This window comes from Battus philenor, unplaced genomic scaffold (genome assembly GCF_028537555.1).
Source record: "Battus philenor isolate CCGP_79_NKW_IND1 unplaced genomic scaffold, ilBatPhil1.0.hap1 SCAF_1, whole genome shotgun sequence".
Taxonomy (NCBI): Eukaryota; Metazoa; Arthropoda; class Insecta; order Lepidoptera; family Papilionidae; genus Battus; species Battus philenor.
In genome coordinates this window covers 10610071-10629266 of record NW_027181661.1, presented here as the reverse complement: position 1 = coordinate 10629266, position 19196 = coordinate 10610071, and the positions used below count along the sequence as shown (strand labels likewise).

Below are 19196 nucleotides of genomic sequence, written 5' to 3'. Positions count from 1 at the left end.
GTACTTTAAGGATAGCAACATTTTTTAAAACTTTTTAATCTTAAAAATACAAACGTACTCAGAATATGAAATAAGTGCTTAGTAATTATAAAGATGTCTATAAACAATAATCTGAAATAGAAATTATAAAATTTTAAACCTCTAACATTATAAAAAGATATGACTTATTCAAGAAACAATATTTTCTAAATAAAATGTTGCCCTTTATTAAAATTACAGGAAAAGGGCTACAAAAAGTTGTTAATTTTTCTTACAGAGAAATAAATTACTTGCATGTCGAGTACTTACCCAATGTGCGAGATATGTAAATAAACTATAATATAAAAATTTTGATTAGTAATAATCAAGTATGAATTTTTAATACGGGAAGTCGCTGGATGCGGGTAACGCAAGGCCAGTCATCTTGGGGATCCTTGGGGGAGGCATACTCCTTGCAGTGAGCATCTACCGGCTGATATAATGATGATAAATATGCGGGTGAAATGTTCTTTAACTGTGTATGTTACGATGCAGTCTCGTATTCTCGTTAAATATTTCTCTTCAAAATTGATTTAATATGACACCTAAATATCTGTTCCTATTACTTCCTCATAAGAGTGCAGCGGAATCAATTAATGCCGCCACAAGTCGTATGTAAACTCTATGCGGAAAATTAAATACGTAAAAAGTATAAGTATTTATTTAAAAGGTTATGTCGTGAATCTGTCAAAAATTCTAAAGATTTTGTCTATTATTGAAACTATTTAATCTGTGGTAATATTAACACCGCTTCACATAATCTGTGCTTTGTCGCTTCTGTCTTGAAAGTTATTTTGACAAAGTAAAAACGAAACCATAAACTTGCTGTTTCTATTTACATTTATGTTGTTAGCTTAAAATAAACATATTTAGCGTTTTAGTCTTCAAACTGTACTTTTGTGACACGATTATGGGTGTGTTATTAGATTTCCTTTAATACTCGTTACACTATGTTTATAAATGTATTTCTACGTGGATGTTTTGTTTCAGAATGTGTAGTAGACGATCAAGAAAATTTAAAAGAATTTCTTGAAGAAGCAGAACTTCAACAATATTTCGAATTATTCAGGTTTGAAAACAATTTTCCATTTGGCTTTGAATACTCATTTAATATTTACTATTAGGTCTTTAATACTCTAAATTAGCTTTGTTATAATTTATCTTTTACACTAAAAATACTGTCTTAGGATAAACTTTTGTAAACCTCACTAGAGCAAATGTAAATGTGTAATGTGTAAAATGTGTAATGTTAATGTGTAAAAGTCTAAAGAAAGGGATGCTTTAACCTACACATCATTTATTTTTGCTGGCTAATAGAAGAAGAAAAATCTATTATGAATGATTCAGTACTTTATTATAGTAAAATTTTTGTTCCAGAGATATATTGAAAGTTACAAAATTATCCCAGTTGAAGTTTGTTGTAACTGAAGATTTAGTTCAAATTGGACTTTCAAAACCAGAACAAAGAAGATACAAAAAGATTTATTCCAAATATTTTCCCAATCCATATATATCAAAAATTAAAAAACTTCTATCAACTAACAAAAGAAATGAAACGGTCAGTTTTTAATAGTACCTGCAATAAAATCAAGACATAACTAATTAATAATTATTAAGAACATAATATTTTTAATTATTTGTGAAGAGTAATTAAAATAATTGTGCTAATTTTTGAGAAAAACAAACAGTTAAAAATATCAACATTGTAACTTGTATGTACACTTGTTTGTTTCTCAATAAAATATAAATTAGCAAAAATTATTTCAGTCATTAAAGTATACAAATTTTATATAATAAATATCTTACAGTTGCCCCTTGGCCATTGCTCTCTGCCCATTGAATTCCAACCATTTACTGAAAATAATGTCAAAGTGCCCACTAAACATATTATATCTGTTGAAGACATTACTATTAATAAGGAGTTGGGTATGGGACAATTTGGTGTAGTACAGCAAGGAACTTGGACGACTGGCAATCAAAGAGTGAGTTATTTTTTGTTTATGAATATAATAAAGATTACATTCTTGTTTATTGAGAATTTGTTCACTGTCAAAAGTTATTGTTCTGTCAAATTTCACTAGAAAAATGTGTGCCACATTTCAGGATCATTTCCATTAATAAATAACTAAGAAAGGAACTAATATATAGCTACTTCCGCTATGCAATAGTAGTCATGCAATGAAGTGCACCGCCCGCCGGCCCGCTGATAAAAGTGTATGCGGTAATCAATGCGAAACACAAATACCACTGTTAATCTACTCTACATGTGTTTCACTCCTCCATGGGGCATCCTCAGGAGATGTTAGACCATTCTGTACAAAGGTGCCTGTTCAGCTACGTATGCTGATCTTAAATATCTAATAGAATCAGGATTTACCTCGCGGAAGTCCATCCTAACTAAAAAGAAACTAATATATAGCTACTTCTGCTATGCAGTTAGTAGTTATGCAATGAAATGCACCGCCCGCCAGACCGCTGATAAATGTGCGTATGGTAAACAATGCAAAACACAACTACCACCATCATTAATCTTCTTTACACGTTTCACCCCTCCACGGGGCATCCTCAGGAGATGTTAGACCGTCCTAACTAAGAAAAGAATTAACATATAGCTACTTCCGCTATACAGTAACAGTCATGCAATGAAGTGCACCGCCCGTCAGCCTGCTGATAAATGCGCGTGCGTTAAACAGTGCGAAAAACAACTACTACTATTAATCTATACATGTATAATGTACACATGTTTCACTCCTGCACAGGGCATCCTCAGGAGATGTTAGACCGGTCGAAGTAGCTATGTATTTGTTCTTTCTTAGTTAGGATGGACTTCTGCGACTTGATTCTATTAGACATTAATAAATAATCATTGTTACAAAAATAGTTTTTTGTTAATAATAGTGCAAGACTTTAATAATAATTAGACATCAGACTAACAAATTTTCATTCAATCAATGGTATGTGAGGGAAAATATGTTGTTTTATCACAATTTTCCATTTTTCTACATTAGACTACATTGTATATTAAAGAAAATATGATAACAATAATCGTGATGAAATGAAAATGTGATGTGATTCATATGAATGAGAGACACAAGAAACTTGGTGATTTATTTTGTAAAAGACAAACCTTTATTTTCTCATTTTTTGGATAAATATGTTAATGTTTTCAAAGAGAACTTTATTTCATTCTAGTTTTTAAAATTAGGTTCTTCTGGCAATCTTTTTAAGTGATAATTATTGTCAATAATCCAAAGTGTATTATGATATGAATACATGGGAAGAAATGACATTAAACATGAGCACAAGAGGTTTGTGAAAATCCTTCTGTGTTGTTTATTTCTTGTCCTAGGTTGTGCTAGTTTTAGTTGCAATATTTTCCTATCATTGTTTATATACATAGTATAAAGTGTTCTCCTGTCGACAACGAAATCCGCATGTTTAAATTTACAATTCACACAGCCCTTAACTTCTAACCTATCATTGTTTCCCTATTACTATTTATTATCATTAGAGTATAACTTATGACTAAACTTACTTTTGGCTGTGATGCTATTGTTGAGTCATTAATAATTAATTTCTTTTAGAATTAATAATAAAAGACTACTATTAAGTAGCATTTTAATAGAAACATTAGTTTTTTTTTTAAATATTTAGAAAGAGCCATCAAAATCCACAAAATAATCTATATCATGTAATGGTTTTAATTAAAATAATGTTAAATAACTTATTTTATTTTACAGCTTCAAGTGGCCATAAAGTGTTTAGGTCATGAACGAATGACTTCTAATTCAACAGAGTTTCTGAAGGAAGCTGCTGTTATGCATAGTATAGAGCATCCCAATATTGTTAGACTGTATGGTGTTGTTTTACACCTGGATTCTCTAATGTTGGTATGGATAATTTTGATTTATTAAATTTGTGACATGAAACTAATGATATATAATCTACTTTGATTCAGCATATTTTAAATAGCTGAAAACTTTAACTGAGATTTATATTGTCCTAAGTGATAGTTCCAATTCTATCATGCAATTTCTCATACTTCATTTTCCAAGTCTTACGAGTGTCAACTCATGCCAGTGCAACTTATGTGGTCTGAGACAGAACCATTTGTTAAAAAGTAAATACGAACAGTGTGGCCGCAAATCTAATACAGTTGTGTATGCGATCACTTTTGAAGAAAGTGGAAAAAGCAGTCTATCTAAAATTCTCAAATTCTGAAATTTTATAAATAAATTCATGTTTTGAAAAATCTGACAACATTAATTATTAAATCTACGCCATTTTTACTATTGTGTAGTGTGTGTCTTGTGTGATTTTAGGATAGGAGTCTTCTAGGATGAGATTTCTTATTAGGCTCTGTTTGCGAAAGACTGGAGGGTATGTCTTAGAAAAGTTTAACCATGTAATGTTCAAATTTAAGTTGTAATTTTGTGCAAATGTACTTGAACTACATGTTAATATCGTCAGAAACTGCACCTGTATAATATTTCTAAAATTCCACATTCTCAAGTTGCCTATTAACATTTTTCATTGTAGGTAACTGAATTGGCGCCACTACGTTCGCTTTTAGAATGTCTGCGTGAAGTGTCTCTACGAACAAACTTTCCAGTTCCAAACCTTTGCGGATTCGCCCAACAAATCTGTGATGGCATGACTTATTTAGAAAACAAAAGACTGATTCATAGGTAGATATATGTCGTTCATAATTATTACAAGATCAAATTCAATCATATCAATAGTGATTCGAGATTAAAGAGTTTTATGGTGTGCACTAAGCACACCATAAAACTCTTTAATAATCATAACTTTTTACTTTATACCTAAAATAAAAGCATTCACGTTATTTTTGTGACTACTGTGGATATGTAATATGGAAAATAATTACTCAATATTCTCCTATTTGGAACTAATTTTTGGGGAACGGAAATATTTTATAGAATAATTCCAATTTATTAATATCATGATGATGGACTGGTCTTTCTCCTCAATTTATTTTATACAGTATTCAAATTATAATTTAAATGTGTCATAGTTGACATGGAAAAAATGGAATATTGTCAAATCAAAATGCTAACTGTTGTACAAATTATTAGATATTTTTACCTATTCAATTACTTTTGTAATTGAATAGGTAAAAGGGTAGGTAAAAGGTAAATTGGTAGGTTGTGTTTTATAGATGTTTTATAAAGAAAATAAGAAATAAGATCTATTTCCAGGGATTTAGCAGCAAGAAATATCCTAGTGTTTAGCAAAGACAGGGTAAAAATCTCCGATTTTGGATTATCGCGTGCTTTGGGAGTCGGGAAGGATTATTATCAAACAAATTACAATGTTAACCTGAAATTGCCTGTGGCTTGGTTAGTATTTTTAATCGTAACTTGGTGAGCTTTGAAAATTTTTTTCTCATAAGTGCTACTGGTAGAAAACGAAGACGGTATTTTCAGGTTAATAAACCATCACAATATACCAATTATTTTTCTGTTTTAATTATTTTTCTCAATGAAAAAACGCAATAATAAAATGTTAATATATGTATGTGCCTGCCTAACTTTTAATGTTAATGTATAGTGTTCAAACTGTTAAAGTAATTAATTACAGCAACGAAAATCATCATTTTAGGCTTAAAGTTTGTTCCTTTGTAAAAAAAAAATTGTTATAAAAAGTAACAATGTCGTTTTTGATTATCTAGGTGTGCACCGGAATGCATTCTCTACTTGCGTTTCACTTCATCCAGTGATGTTTGGGCATTTGCAGTTTGCCTCTGGGAGATGTTTACTTACGGCTTCCAACCATGGGCCGCCTTTTCCGGTCAACAGATTTTAGAGGCAATAGATGCGCCCAATTTTCAGGTAATTAGCTTAGTTTTGAAAATAATATTTTGTCTCATAAATGGCAATGCAAAGTATCTGGCCATGTACATGGATCGCAGACTTACGTGGAAAAAACATATACAAGTCAAAAGAGATGAGATGAACCTCGGATACAGAAGCCTATAAATGCTTAATAAAAATGCCAAACTCTCTCTACACAACAAGCTTTTGATTTAAAAAACAACGACAAAGCCTATGTGGGCTTGTGGAGTTCAGCTCTAGCTCTAGGGTTTAGGCTGTAACTCTAGTAAAGGCATAATTTAGAGATCTCAGAAATGTATCCTCTAGCAAGTATCTAACGTGGTTTTCAAAAATGTTTAAATCACCCAAACACTTAAAGAACAACACAGTGCACCGGGAAAGAGGCTATAAAATCATCCCAACGAACTCGCCGTGCCGCTGACCATTAACCAGACAATGCGCTGAAGATCTTACCGCCCTTTATCTTCCAACACATCTGCCCTTAGTCTGTTGACTGATTGTATGATATTGAAATAAAATAATAAAAAGTATTTTTCACGATTGAAATTAATTAATATAAGCTTACACTATGATTACAGAGGTTAGAACGTCCTGAATGTTGTCCAGATGAATACTATTCAGTAATGCTGGAATGCTGGTCTCATGATCCAAATGACAGACCAAAATTTCAGGACCTAGGTCCAAGGCTTCAAGATATTCAACCAAAACAGGTACGTGAAAGTATCTTATTTATGTCGTTTCATGAATTCTAGTTTTTTACTTAAACTGGGAGAACGATAATTTATTAATTTGTTCATTTACTGTTTTTACTTAAAGGAAAAATAATAAAACAACATAGAAGGGAAATTGAAGTGTGTATAATTAAAAATAATTTTTTTCACTGTACTTGATGACGAATGAGATATTTACCAGTCATGAATATAATATCACGACCAACAAGGACAAAATGTTCAGAAAGTTCGTTTTCTTTATTGCAGGTTCAAGCAATAGCAAACTTTAAGAAATCAGATGATGGTAGAAGAAGCAATTTTTTGGAATATAAAGTTGGGCAAATAATAACAGTACTTGGAAAAGAGTAATAGCTTTAATTTTTTTTTTCATTTCCAATTTACGAATATTTTATGTGAACATAAGTGTAGACTGCTTTAGGAATTAATTATCAATTTTCGAATAATTAAATAAAAGATACCATTTCATCCAATACCGTACGAAAATCCAGCTGTATTTGGATTTAAAAAAAAAACACATGAAATATACTTAATTATTGACTACAGTGTTTAATTTATTTAATACGTTATGTTTTTTGTCTAGAAATATGACTAAAACTTCGATGTGGTACGGCGTTTTGGCCGGCGGTACGTGTGGTTTGTTTGATCCTTATCAAACGAAACCATATGTCAAATCAGAGGTTAGATATTTTTGTTATTAAGCTGTTATTTTAATTCCCTTTAATCACTGCTTGCTTACTATTTTATCTTTAAAATCTCCTTACAGTTGATATGTTAATTGTAAAACTATTTTATTTTAACATTAACTAATTTGTTTTGAGAATCTGTGTTATGTTTCTTCTCTGTAATTCTTATTAAAGTGATGTTATGTTTATAGAAATCAAATGATTTTTTATCTTGTCTGTGTGAGTAATTACAATTTCGTAATTAAATCTAACCCAGCACTTGTAACACTAGCACCATTAATTGCATACCATCAACACCGTGTCACTCAGAGGGTCGTGCCCGGTTCGCTTTCACCGCACCCGGCCCGCAACTCGACGCGCTCCCCGCGCCCCTCCATGCTCCGCTCTGACGTTAAACGTCACACGTACACTGGCAAAAGGTCAATTCAGCGTAGCATGATATCCAGCCCACAAGGCGACGTCAAACACACAGGACATGTCGGTTTAGACGGCGCTTACTTCGGTGACATATCATTCCTTGATCCTGCGGGTTGTGTAAGTACAGGGTAACGCTGTTACTTTTCTCAACTATACTTATTTATGAATCCATAATTGCGCAGTGATATTTTTATTTAATCAAAATAATATTTCATCAGGAGGCATAATCTATATATAGGTGTATATAGTTCTTTGTATTAATAAAATGTGAAGAAACAGGTGCGTGGAAAGGCTGGCCACTGCAGGAGGTATGTGGTCGGTGAGAAAGTAGACAACGGGATTTACAAGACATTTGAGAGATAGACATGGGGACACACAGCATCACCTTTCTAAGGCGCACAATATGAAACATATGCAGCATTATTATTTAAAAACACCTTATACAGTAAGATGCCCCTTAGAGTTGTTTCAGTTTAGCGCTCTTTTAATTCAATCTGGGGATTCCCCAAAGTTATGCGTAGCGATGGGTTTTTAAACATGCACAGAACATGTCTAAAACAGTTTGGTTGTGTTTCTTGTTTATTTCGATGCTTGTACAGGCTTCCTGTACAGTTTAACATTTAAAAACATTAGTTCACAATGTTGTAAGTATAAGTTAATACAATACTATATAACTATTTATATAATGAAAAATATATATCAGTTTTGTCATGGGTGATAATGTAAAACGAGAAAAAATATTTCACTGGAAACTAAAATGCAAGGGATTAGAAGATTAGATTCTGAGGAATAACAATCTTAGATTAGTGCTGCATTAGATTTGGTAAGTTCAACACTAAGAACAATTCTTAAGAATAAAGAAAAAATACTGACATCGGCAACTGCAACTACGTAAAGCTCTTCAAAAAGAATTACCAGTTCTAGAAATGACATTACAGAAAAAAAACGGCTGTCTACATGGATTGACGATGATATTGAACGCAATATTCCATTAATCAGTCATAACGAAAAAAATAAATAAAAGAAACTATTAATTCAATTTAGGCCGAGGCAGGCCACACAAGTGAAACTTTCTTGGCAAGTACTACATAAAGATTACAGGAGAAGCAGCAAGTAGTGATCAGAAAGCGGCGGTTGAATTAACAGCGGTATAAAAAGCGATATTTAAACAAGAAAACCTCAGAATTGGTTTTAAATGTTGATGGAACAGGCGCTTTTTGATAAAAGATTGCCAAAAGGAACACTTCTATCCCGTTAAGAGAAACGGGTACCAGGATTTAAAGCCGCAAAAGATCGATTAACACGTATGGGAAGTAACAATGTAAGCGGAGATTTTGAAATTAGAAATACTAGCATTTTATCACTCGAAAAACTCAAGAACGATGAAAAGCGTATCTAAACTGTACCTGTGATTCCTGTGATTGAGTCTAATAAAAAACATAGATAATTTTGAAAATTTCAGGATAGGTTCATTAAACGTAATTCAGCCAATGGTTCAAGGTGTCACATTCAATTGTAAGGCTTATTACTTACGGCAAACATTTAAACAAATGCGAAAAAACAGACGGACAAGAGAAGCGATCAAAAAGAGAATTTTGCAAAAACCACATTATTATGAATGCGTAGTCAACATAAATTTCTCTAAGAATGAAATCACGGAGAGATTTTTCAAAAAAGAGTATCAAAGAATGTTTCGCCAGATTTAAGTAAGAGCGAAGGCATTGGACATTGAAATAATGGAAGAGATAGTGAAATTAGCGAAACAAACTGGATTAAATTAGGTAAATGTGGAAGAACGTCGAAGTACAGAGAATAGTTCAAAAAAGCGCGGCTAGTCTTTCTAATGAAGATCTCAAGAAATTATATGAACAAGAAAAAAACAAAGATATTCATAGTAGTAATTTTGAAGGAGAGCGTAAAGAAGTTTCGACGGCGTTTGTGTTATATAAAAAGGAGTTTGATAACTATAACTAAAATTATGGACCAATTTGTTGAAAATGATCCAAATTTTGACACGAGTTAAAAAGCAAAAAGGGATGTTATAGATGCTTTGTCTACATACCGACGACTTCTAAAAGTTCTCAAACGGAGAAGGCTAACTACATTAGATGCCTTCTTGACAAAAAGGCAGAAAATTGGAAACACAGAATACACAATGAAATTTTTATTTGTTCTTAGAAGTATATTCGCCTTGATTATTTTTATTTTTGTAAGAAATAAATGTTTCATTTTATTTTAGTTAAAAAAATATCTTTCTTAAATTTAATACGGATCCGATTTTCTATCTTCCCCAAACCTCATCATTTACATATTCAGATAGCCTCGTTTTGCTGTTTCGCATTACGCTCTACTTTGATGTACAGTACTTACGCGTTAAGCGGGGATTTACTGTATCTTATGCCTTTCTCTAAATATTTTCTCCACACTTTAAATTGATTGTAGGAGGTTTCTTCATTTTTCCATGAATGTTTTATTTTCTCTGTGATTTTAAAATTTACGATTTAAAATCTCTCTACTTAATGGTTTTTGTTTTTAATTCTGTTTTATTGTAAACTGTCGTATTATAGCCTGTCCTCTTTAATACCTAGTCTAGCCATAAATTTTGTTAATGGCTGTTTACATACATTTTAGAAAAAAAACAATTTAAATTTCGAACATTAGCTCCTACGATTAAAAATATACCCAGCCTATTCCGTCATTATTGTATGTTTTTGTTTAGAAATTATGTTTTGAATTCAGCGGGGCACTAAAGAGAATAGAATTGCATTCAGCCCTAAGTCATAAAGCGCGCACTATCCAAATTTGGCTTGAGCAAAATGTTCCAGACTTCATAAAGCCTAACGACTGGCCTTCGGCTAGTTCGGACTTAAACTTTTTAGACTACAAATTGTGATCTGTGCTAGAGTACATGGCTTGCTTTAAGCGTCACCCAAATATTGAGTCGCTTAAGAAATCTTTGAAGGCAGCAGTGACCAAGTTTCCAATAGCAACCGTTCGTAAATCCATCGACGAATGGCCCAATCGTTTAAAAGCGTGCGTTAAATTAAAGCTAAGGGTGGATACTTTGAATAACTATTTTAGTATGTTAATGTATCTTTATCACTCTACATAATTACATATAAAAATTTAAAATAAAATTGTATTTTTAGAAATTATCGGATATTTTCTTTGTAACAGAACTTATGGCTAGACTAGGTATAGTGAATTCATCTCATTCTAAACTTTGTGAACATTGGGTCTTTAATTTTTTCCACGATTATATTATGCAAATTTAAGATGAAGGGTTGCGATGAAAATTGTTATTGTTCTATTTTAACAGCCGCCGCGCCAAATAGTGACCCCGTACAAACCGTCCGAGGATCTGGAACAAGTGCCTCTCCTAAATCCCAATTCGCCGTCACATCTAACTGGAGCGTCATGCACACCACCTTATCCTATGCTAACTGCCACGCGTGCTGACAGCAGCAAAGATTGCGACGAGCTAGATATGACGTGTAAGGAATTGTCAATTTGTATTTTCGTTAAAACATTTTTTTTTATCAAATAAAGTGACACAGGCAGGTTTATTAAAAACTGGGGGATAATGCGTTCCTCGTCTTAATTAAAATTGTCACATTTCAGCGAGATAAATTTGCCAAAGTTATTAAATTTCCAATACTATACAACATAGACGGAATATGTAATAAATAATATGTACAATACAATGTAATTCAACTTATTCACTATCGAATTGGCTATACTAATGTGAGTATGAAGAGGTCCATTCATTTAACTCAAACCTCCCGAAACACAACTGACGGTGTGACCGTCTTATTCAAAAATATGGCAGCATTTTCATTAATCTTATAAGATTTCAATATACATGATGATCATTTCCTTTTACAGATGCTGATAATAAAATAAAAAGTTTGAAAAAAACACTTCCGAAGCCGGTATCTGAATCGATTGGTAGTAAAGGAATCTTGAGTAAGGCAAGTTATGTTATAAAAATTGAAGAGGTATTTCTGCTTTGCTGTAGATAATCTACTGGCTTGTCCTCACTCGTCGAATCTTTTCTGCGCGTTACGTGGCCTGCTCACTGCCACTTCGACTTGCTAACTTGGCCTGGCTAAGCCTGCTTATGTTGGTTATTTTAGTTCGTCTACGGATCTCCCTATCCTAGATTTAATCTCGTAATGAAATTGCGGGCGAATCTCTACTACGATCATAAGAATGGATCATCAGAAAATTATAGGGATTTGTTCACAGAAACATTATTAGCAATTTCTCTTAAGAACATATGACTGGTTTAAACTATCTAGTCGGTAAGTCGCCTACTCCAGAAGCTCAAAGCTCCAACGGCCATGTGTGCTGCTTATTTAAGTATATTTACTCATTCAATGTATTATTTTACATTTTCAGGTACGGAGCGCCACTCTTCGGTCGCATAAACCGGACAACGGCGTTGGTTCTGCCGTGAAAAGCGACGAGGTGCACGAGTATCACGAAATTTCTGACACTGACACGGTTGGTGAGCTTTAATACCGTACTTTTATATTTGCCCATCTTATAATTCAAATTCTGCGCGGTTACAATCCATAGCACATAAGCTAGGCTAGCACAGTACAAAAATTATTAATTTACAATTTAATATGTCACACACTAATATTTTCACTTGGTAGTGCTCAACCGTTACCTAGACACTAGGTAACTTCTTTTTTCAATCCTCTTTACTATATCATATATTTTTTTATTTATTTACTATTATATTGAAGAGTTACAAATTTTTAATACTACAAGTAACGACCGGGTTTTGTATTTGTGGTGACAAAGTTGATATTGAATAAAAATGAAAATTACTTAAAAGGCAGATATTAAGTGAGACAATGGGGATAAGTGAGAGAGGACAAGCGTTAATTTAAAGTGGAACCAGGAGTAATTGGGATATACATTCAAGTTCTTCATTAGATAATTTATGTAGAGAGTAAAACGTAATTTTGTGTTTAATTATGTTTGGAGTTCAACTATCTCGCATGCTGTGGGTAATCTGTTGATAATTACTAATGAAAATATATAAAGGGAACTACTAAATTAGTTTCATTTATACATTTTTGTTTAAACAAATTTAATTGACTTTTAAATACCAGAAAATGGGTTTCAATGTTGAATGTCTTTCAAATTTTATGACATAATCAGAATTATATATCAATATTAGTTGTGTTTTTTTATACAAATTCTGCCTAAGGTGTACGTACTTATTACACATTTTTTCCAAATTTTATTGCCCGTTAATTTTTTGGTTTTAAATAAAATGTTTCAGGAAACAATGGCGGGCGAATTTATAAGGGACGATAACTTTGTGCTTGATAGTCCTGTGAATCCAGTAAGTCACGAAAACTGTTGTTCATGAAAATTATACAAATCGTAAATATATTGCAATAAATATATTATCAGTTACAATTCATAAATATTTTTTATTTTCGAATGGATGAAGGAAGAAAAGATTCAATATTTTTTGATGCACAGTGTCAATTTGTATTGCGTAACAATTAGCATTGCGTTTAATATTTTTATCAACGCACGGTAGATAAGTCTCTGTGTTTAATAGATTTAGAAGTCCGAATGATTGGTCCACATTACGTGCTGTGGACCGTCGGTTCGGCAATTATAATCCCGGTAAAAAAATTTAGGCTACTATAGTTTAAGATTAACATTAGTGTAAGTTGATATTTCTTTATGTTATTGTTTACAGAAGAGCTACACCGACTTCGGACAGAGTTTATTAGACGAAATGGAGTCTATGTTTCGTAGTTTGGATAGCAAGAAGCGGGACGATGTAAGTTCTTAGTCTTATGAAATAACAGGAAAGAGGAATAATCAAGACTATTAACTTTCAGAATTAGTTTTATTAAATGAGGTTAAATGTATGTGGAGGTGCGGGTGAGATATATTCTAGTGATTTTATTCTTATACATTATACATTTAGATTTTTAAACTTTTTGAAAAAAGACATCTTTCTAATCAGAGACGTTTATTAAGCCTAAAATATTTTTTCTAGTTATTATGCAGGCGGTTTATTATTCAAATACAAATTCATGATATTTTATCTTACATAGAATGTATTACGTCTTTTATTGACTTCAAGATGATCCAATCACCTTTTTAAATAATAAATAAATCGGATCTGATCTGACTGTCTGATCAGAGCAGACAAAAGAAATTTAGCAGGCTATTTTAATTCTCATTGCAACAACCTGGAGAAGAGCACCACATTCCCAAGGCGTGTCTATTAATCTATGAAAGAAATTGACAGTGAAGTTACTAAAGAAACAATCTTCCACAGTTGTTTTGAATCTAGTAATCGAAAGTTTTCATCATCCGGGATTCTATTGTAAAAACGCATACATTGCCCATAGAATGACATACAAACTCATGTCTAGGTATGGCAATGATTTTCTATTTAAAGATATTTAAGAATCAAATAGTGTACATAACATATAACATTGATCCCTAAAACTTTAATTTTTATCCATCGAATAATAATTCCACAATTGGCAACATTTCAATATTGACTGAATATACACCTAAATATTTAAATGTCAGTAGTAGAGAGTTATAACACTTAAATGTTGTGGGTGTGCTCTGCCGATCAGCCTGAATACGTCACTAAATGATTAAAAATTATCACTATTTGTATATATTTGTTTGTTTTTTTTTGCTTTTGCATTACTGTACTCTCAAAATATTTTAACAGAAAGTATTATAAAATAAAAATGATTATATTTGTACTTTACAGATATCAAGCAAACATTTTGACATTGATACAGCAATGAGGTACGACTTTCAATAGATTAGTAAAAACTTTGCTCGCATAATCTATAATTTTTGTGTGCTTTTGTAAGAAAATGTAGAAACGGCACATTATCTAGCTAAACATTGAACATGATGTGTCTTTTATTTCAATTTTTCAGTAATAGATAAATTCAGAACCAATACCAGTTGTTAGTTTTATCGCTGATTGTATCTCTATTCTGTTTGCCAAGGTGTCACACGCTAAACAAGGCAGAGAAGAAGAAAAACTTGAACACAGGCACAATGAAGCCGATGTCGGCACACGATGAGAGAACTCTGGACACAGCTGTAGCCCTTGCCAACGAAATCACTAATAAGTATATATATTTAGATATGTTTTATTAAATTGCAATGTTTCTAATTGTAAAAACTTATTTGTGCCTAGTTCTTACTGAAAATGTATATTCTGATATTTTTCTATTCATGTATGCTTTATAAATAAGACAAAGAGTCGATGATTATTATTGGCGTCATCAAATGTCACATTTTGGAAAGTTGTAGAAGTTACAATTCATACTCTCTTCTCATTTTGTTTTTTAAGGGCTGGGTTTCTTTTGGTATTTTTAAAGGCTGGCTTTAAAGAATTAAAGATAAAATAGTTTAGCGGAACATTCTAATTAACATTATAAATAGCACTCCTCAGCCCCTAAACCAATTATGTAGTATAAATATAAGTAGGTACAATAAACTAATGTAAGAGAATGCCGTTTAAAAAACGAGGATGTTACCGCACTCCTAACTAATTACGACTAATCGATTGACCTAACATGTGCATATTCTTGGTTAAGTTAATTTTTTACTGTCGCATTGCCAGTGAGCAAAAAACTCCTTACTCCAAATAACATTATTTTAAAGATTGGGCTATGTAGTAGGTATTCACGCAGATTGAACCTATATTTTTAGTATGAAACTACAGTATCAGCAAATAAACTCGATCACTTTGTATTGTATAATTTAATTTTGTACCTGTTTACAGATCTATGAACGATCTTGACAGTGATCAGAAGATGCCAAATTCGCCAAGTGATCGTTCAAAATTCCACTTCAAATTTCCGTTAGTTTCCATGCATCATAACGCCGCACACGAGTTTGAAGCGTCCGGTGAGTTATCATTGTTTCACTTAAATGTTAGGCCAACCTTTTGTGGACTATCCTAAAAAATCCATGTCTTATTACCAAATAGTTTATTATACATTATATGTATAACAAAGTATATATCCAACGAGTACAAAGCTGACGCCAAGAACCGTCCCACCCGCGTCCTAAGTGACTCGCCGCAGTCACCTGACACCCCGGTGCTCTATGCAACGCGCAAATCCTTCTCATTCGAAGACCGGCACCTGAGCGACGGCTCTTCGGTCTACACCTCTGGATCCGAGTTTCCAGGCTCGAACTCAGAGATGGAGGTCGATGGAGAGAAGCCAGCTCCCGGGAACGACGGCTTCACTCTTGTCACGGGAAAGAGGAAGAGGCCGCTCCGTGCTGCATCCTCCCCATCCCACTGTGGCAGTACCTTAAAGGAGCTGCTTCCCGTTCTGCTAGCCCAGCCAAAAAAGCCGTACACGAGCCCGCCCCTTGGTGGCTCCTAAACACCCTCCGGTACAAAAAGAGGCCTCCCGACAGCGGGACTAAACCTCCTCGGCCCATCTTCCTCCACGACAAATAGCCGTGGAAAGCTGTCCACTTGTGGCTTCTCGCCAATGAGATGGACAAAACAAACGTTAATAATACTAGCCAAGGGATCATCATCAGCCCTCTGACCGTCGATGATTACCGTCGTCTCTCTCGTCACCTGCGTGAGGAAGGCATCTCCTTTCCACACGTACGCCCTCCCCGGGGATAAGCGCCTAAGGGTGGGTTATCCGCGGCCTACCGCGCGAAATTGAAATCTCCGACGTCATCGAAGATCTCAAAAAAGCGGGCCTCCCAATCTTCGAAGTAAAGCGCATGTCTAGAAAACTCTCAACGTCAAAACTCCCTATACCACTCATTGTAGCAACACCCAAACTTTCCTCCGAGGGAAAGAAAATCTTCGGCCTCAAGGAGGTCTGCTCCCCGTTAGGGGTCTCGTTCGAGGCCCCGCATCGTAAAGGCATCGTTGGTGCCACAGATGCCAGTTGTATGGGCACGCTGCTCGTAACTGCTTCTCCAGCCCCCGGTGCTTAAGTGCCTAACGGATCACCGGATGGCAGGCTGCTCCCGTCTGCTCCCGCGGGGAAAGTTTGACAACCTCTCAAACCTCTGCTCCCCTCTCCGCCTACCGAGGAACTCAAAGCCCTTGCGCTCTACCTCGCACAATTTAGACCTCGACGAGGTCTGCATACTTGCCGCAAAACTCCGCAGAGACTCCGGGCCTTCGGAATTCTTTCTATGTATCGAGGAGCATTCGGCACTTCTCGCCGCCCTTAAAGCGGAATTTAAATAAACTCCGCCCCGTTTCGACGTCAGGATATGTGCCGCACATCGAGCCCCGTCAGTCATGATGCACAAAACAGCCATCACGCTCATACATATGTCTCGGCGGCCCCGCGCCGCCTAATCCGTATTAAAAGGGTGGTCCGGAGAGGCCCGACCGCCGAGTAGTCCTCGCTTCGCTCAACTTACAGTACACCTCATTCACTACACTATACACCTGCACGGGTATAGTCCCTCCACGTGTGTGCGCGTGCGTGTCGTTGTAAGTGGGGTACAATCACCCAGCGTAATCTTTAGTCCGCGGTCCTCCTGTTTCCGCGGACTCCATATTGATGAAGCTGTAAAAGCCTGTATGTGCTAGCAGCATTACTTGAAACACATCATATGTGGTACCGTAACCAACGACACTCGCTCTCGGGTACGGTACCTCGTGATCGTAACATAGCATAGTTAGCCTGTATACATTAATTGTAGTATGTGTGTTAATTAGCGTAAATACATTAGTTACTTTATTCTTGCGTGTGTATTCCTGATTAATAAACGTGTTTGTTTCATGCACGTCAAATGCAGAGTTTATATAAATTAGGTAATTATATACAATAAATTATTTAATATTTTATTGTACAAGTATCTGTCCATTATCTAATAATAATCACGATTTAAAAAAATAATTCTTATTCTCACAAATCGCCCACAAGAAAAACTTCAGCGCCCACAAGGTGGCGGTACAGCCTCCGTTGGCAATCTACGGTTTAAAATATCTATCTTTTACGACGAACGGTTAATAATACCTATCTATCTACAGAATTGCTAAATAATTCATAATACAATATTTAACTAAAGCTTGAGTATTACATCTTAAATAATGTAACTAACGACGGACTCATTAGAGTTCGCAGCTGAACTAGTAGTAAGCTAATGCCTAAACTCGTAACAGAGGCTGTCCTCTTTCACTGATTCTAAACTATTTTGTTTTAAGTTCTTTCTTTCTTGTGCTGTCTGCTTTCAAAAAATTAAATCTCTTCTGTGTAATGTTGAATAAATGAAAAAAAAAGTAAATTCGACTATCCCAATATGCAAATGCGTTATTTTCTACTTGCTGCTCATGGTCACGGCATTATTTTATAATTCTTTACATTTTTTTCAACGAGGCATTACACACAGGTCTAGGGGTGTTTTCTGGTAGTTTCACTTGATAATTCTATCGTTAAGTGTTAAAATTTGTAGGTGAACGATTGACGGGAGACTACTTGATTTTGATGACAAAGTGTGACCACTTCCCGGTGTCGATAAACGCGCAACGGTCGGCCATCTTCATATCAAGAAAAAGGTTTTAACTGACCTAAACTAGACTGATTCAGATCATAGAATAGATGAATTATTCCGATAATAGAATAGATGAATGATTCCGATAATAGAATAGATGAATGGTTTAGATCATAGAATAGATGAATGATTCCGATAATAGAATAGATGAATGGTACAGATTATAGAATAGGTGAATGATCCAGATCATATAATAGATGAATTATTCAGATCACATAATCATTTTTTAACGCTACGTGTTATGTGTGTGTAGTATTTTTTTACATTTTTATAATTAATGTTTCTTTTAATTTAATATTTATTTTCAAGTAGCTCACCATCAATAATGTGGTTATTGTTTTAAGGTAAACAAGAAAGGCGGAATTTCAGTGAAGAAGCAAAAAGTGTACCGGATATTCAGGTAAATTGGTTTAACTTGTTCAATTGAGTTGTAATTGTGTTTCATTGATGTGTTGTTTATATTTGGAGTAGTCGACAATAACGGAGGAGAGCAAGCTCGCGTACACGAGCCTGATCGAGGACCCGACGCCGTCGACTTCGCTTGTGCCGCAAGCGGAGAGTGCGCATGGGCCTATGCACGCAACAATACCGAAGCCTGCGCCGCGGCTCAAAGAATCTCGAGTAAACTTTCTATCGCTGCAAAAGCAGCTTTCTTACATTAATCAGTAAGTATTTATAGGACTCACAAGATTTTAACGCATTATACGCACCTTGTTTATAGCCTTAATGACGCAAACACTCCTTATAGTAATATCCTTATAGTCCACTAGTAATTTTTGTGGGAGGCCTATGTCCAGCAGAGGATGTCTTGTAGCTGAAACTACAATTATATGCTTTGCAATAAAATAATACGTTATAATATATAATTGCATGTATATAGACAGAGCCCCGTTGATTGGCAAACGTAGAGTGAAACCCTA

At 34.4% G+C, this 19196-nt stretch overlaps 1 protein-coding gene across 4 annotated transcripts; it reads left to right on the top strand.

Moving 5' to 3' along the window:
- The first annotated feature begins 852 nt into the window (after positions 1 to 852).
- On the top strand, positions 853 to 19001 carry LOC137921890 (activated Cdc42 kinase-like). 4 transcript variants are annotated; one of them, XM_068764679.1, is made up of 22 exons: positions 853 to 932; positions 1009 to 1087; positions 1396 to 1576; positions 1827 to 2000; positions 3759 to 3908; positions 4558 to 4706; positions 5238 to 5378; positions 5711 to 5870; positions 6452 to 6583; positions 6851 to 6948; positions 7185 to 7281; positions 7597 to 7821; positions 11024 to 11198; positions 11590 to 11675; positions 12106 to 12210; positions 13004 to 13066; positions 13436 to 13519; positions 14480 to 14517; positions 14727 to 14852; positions 15512 to 15636; positions 18621 to 18676; positions 18748 to 19001. In XM_068764679.1, exons 1-22 carry the CDS (start codon positions 929 to 931, stop codon positions 18943 to 18945), a joined length of 2646 nt encoding a protein of 881 aa, XP_068620780.1. In that variant the 5' UTR covers positions 853 to 928; the 3' UTR covers positions 18946 to 19001. The 4 variants fall into 4 exon arrangements, with proteins under 4 accessions (XP_068620780.1, XP_068620788.1, XP_068620795.1 ...); XM_068764687.1 differs by lacking the exon at positions 13004 to 13066; XM_068764694.1 differs by lacking the exons at positions 14480 to 14517; positions 18621 to 18676; positions 18748 to 19001 and having other exon boundaries at positions 15512 to 15602.
- The last annotated feature ends 195 nt before the right edge of the window (positions 19002 to 19196 follow it).

Excerpts from the sequence above, each read along its gene's own strand:
- LOC137921890 (XM_068764679.1), top strand. Across the intron at positions 3,909-4,557 it reads ACCTGGATTCTCTAATGTTG|GTAACTGAATTGGCGCCACT; the intron begins GTATGGATAATT and ends TTTTCATTGTAG. Across the intron at positions 4,707-5,237 it reads AACAAAAGACTGATTCATAG|GGATTTAGCAGCAAGAAATA; the intron begins GTAGATATATGT and ends ATCTATTTCCAG.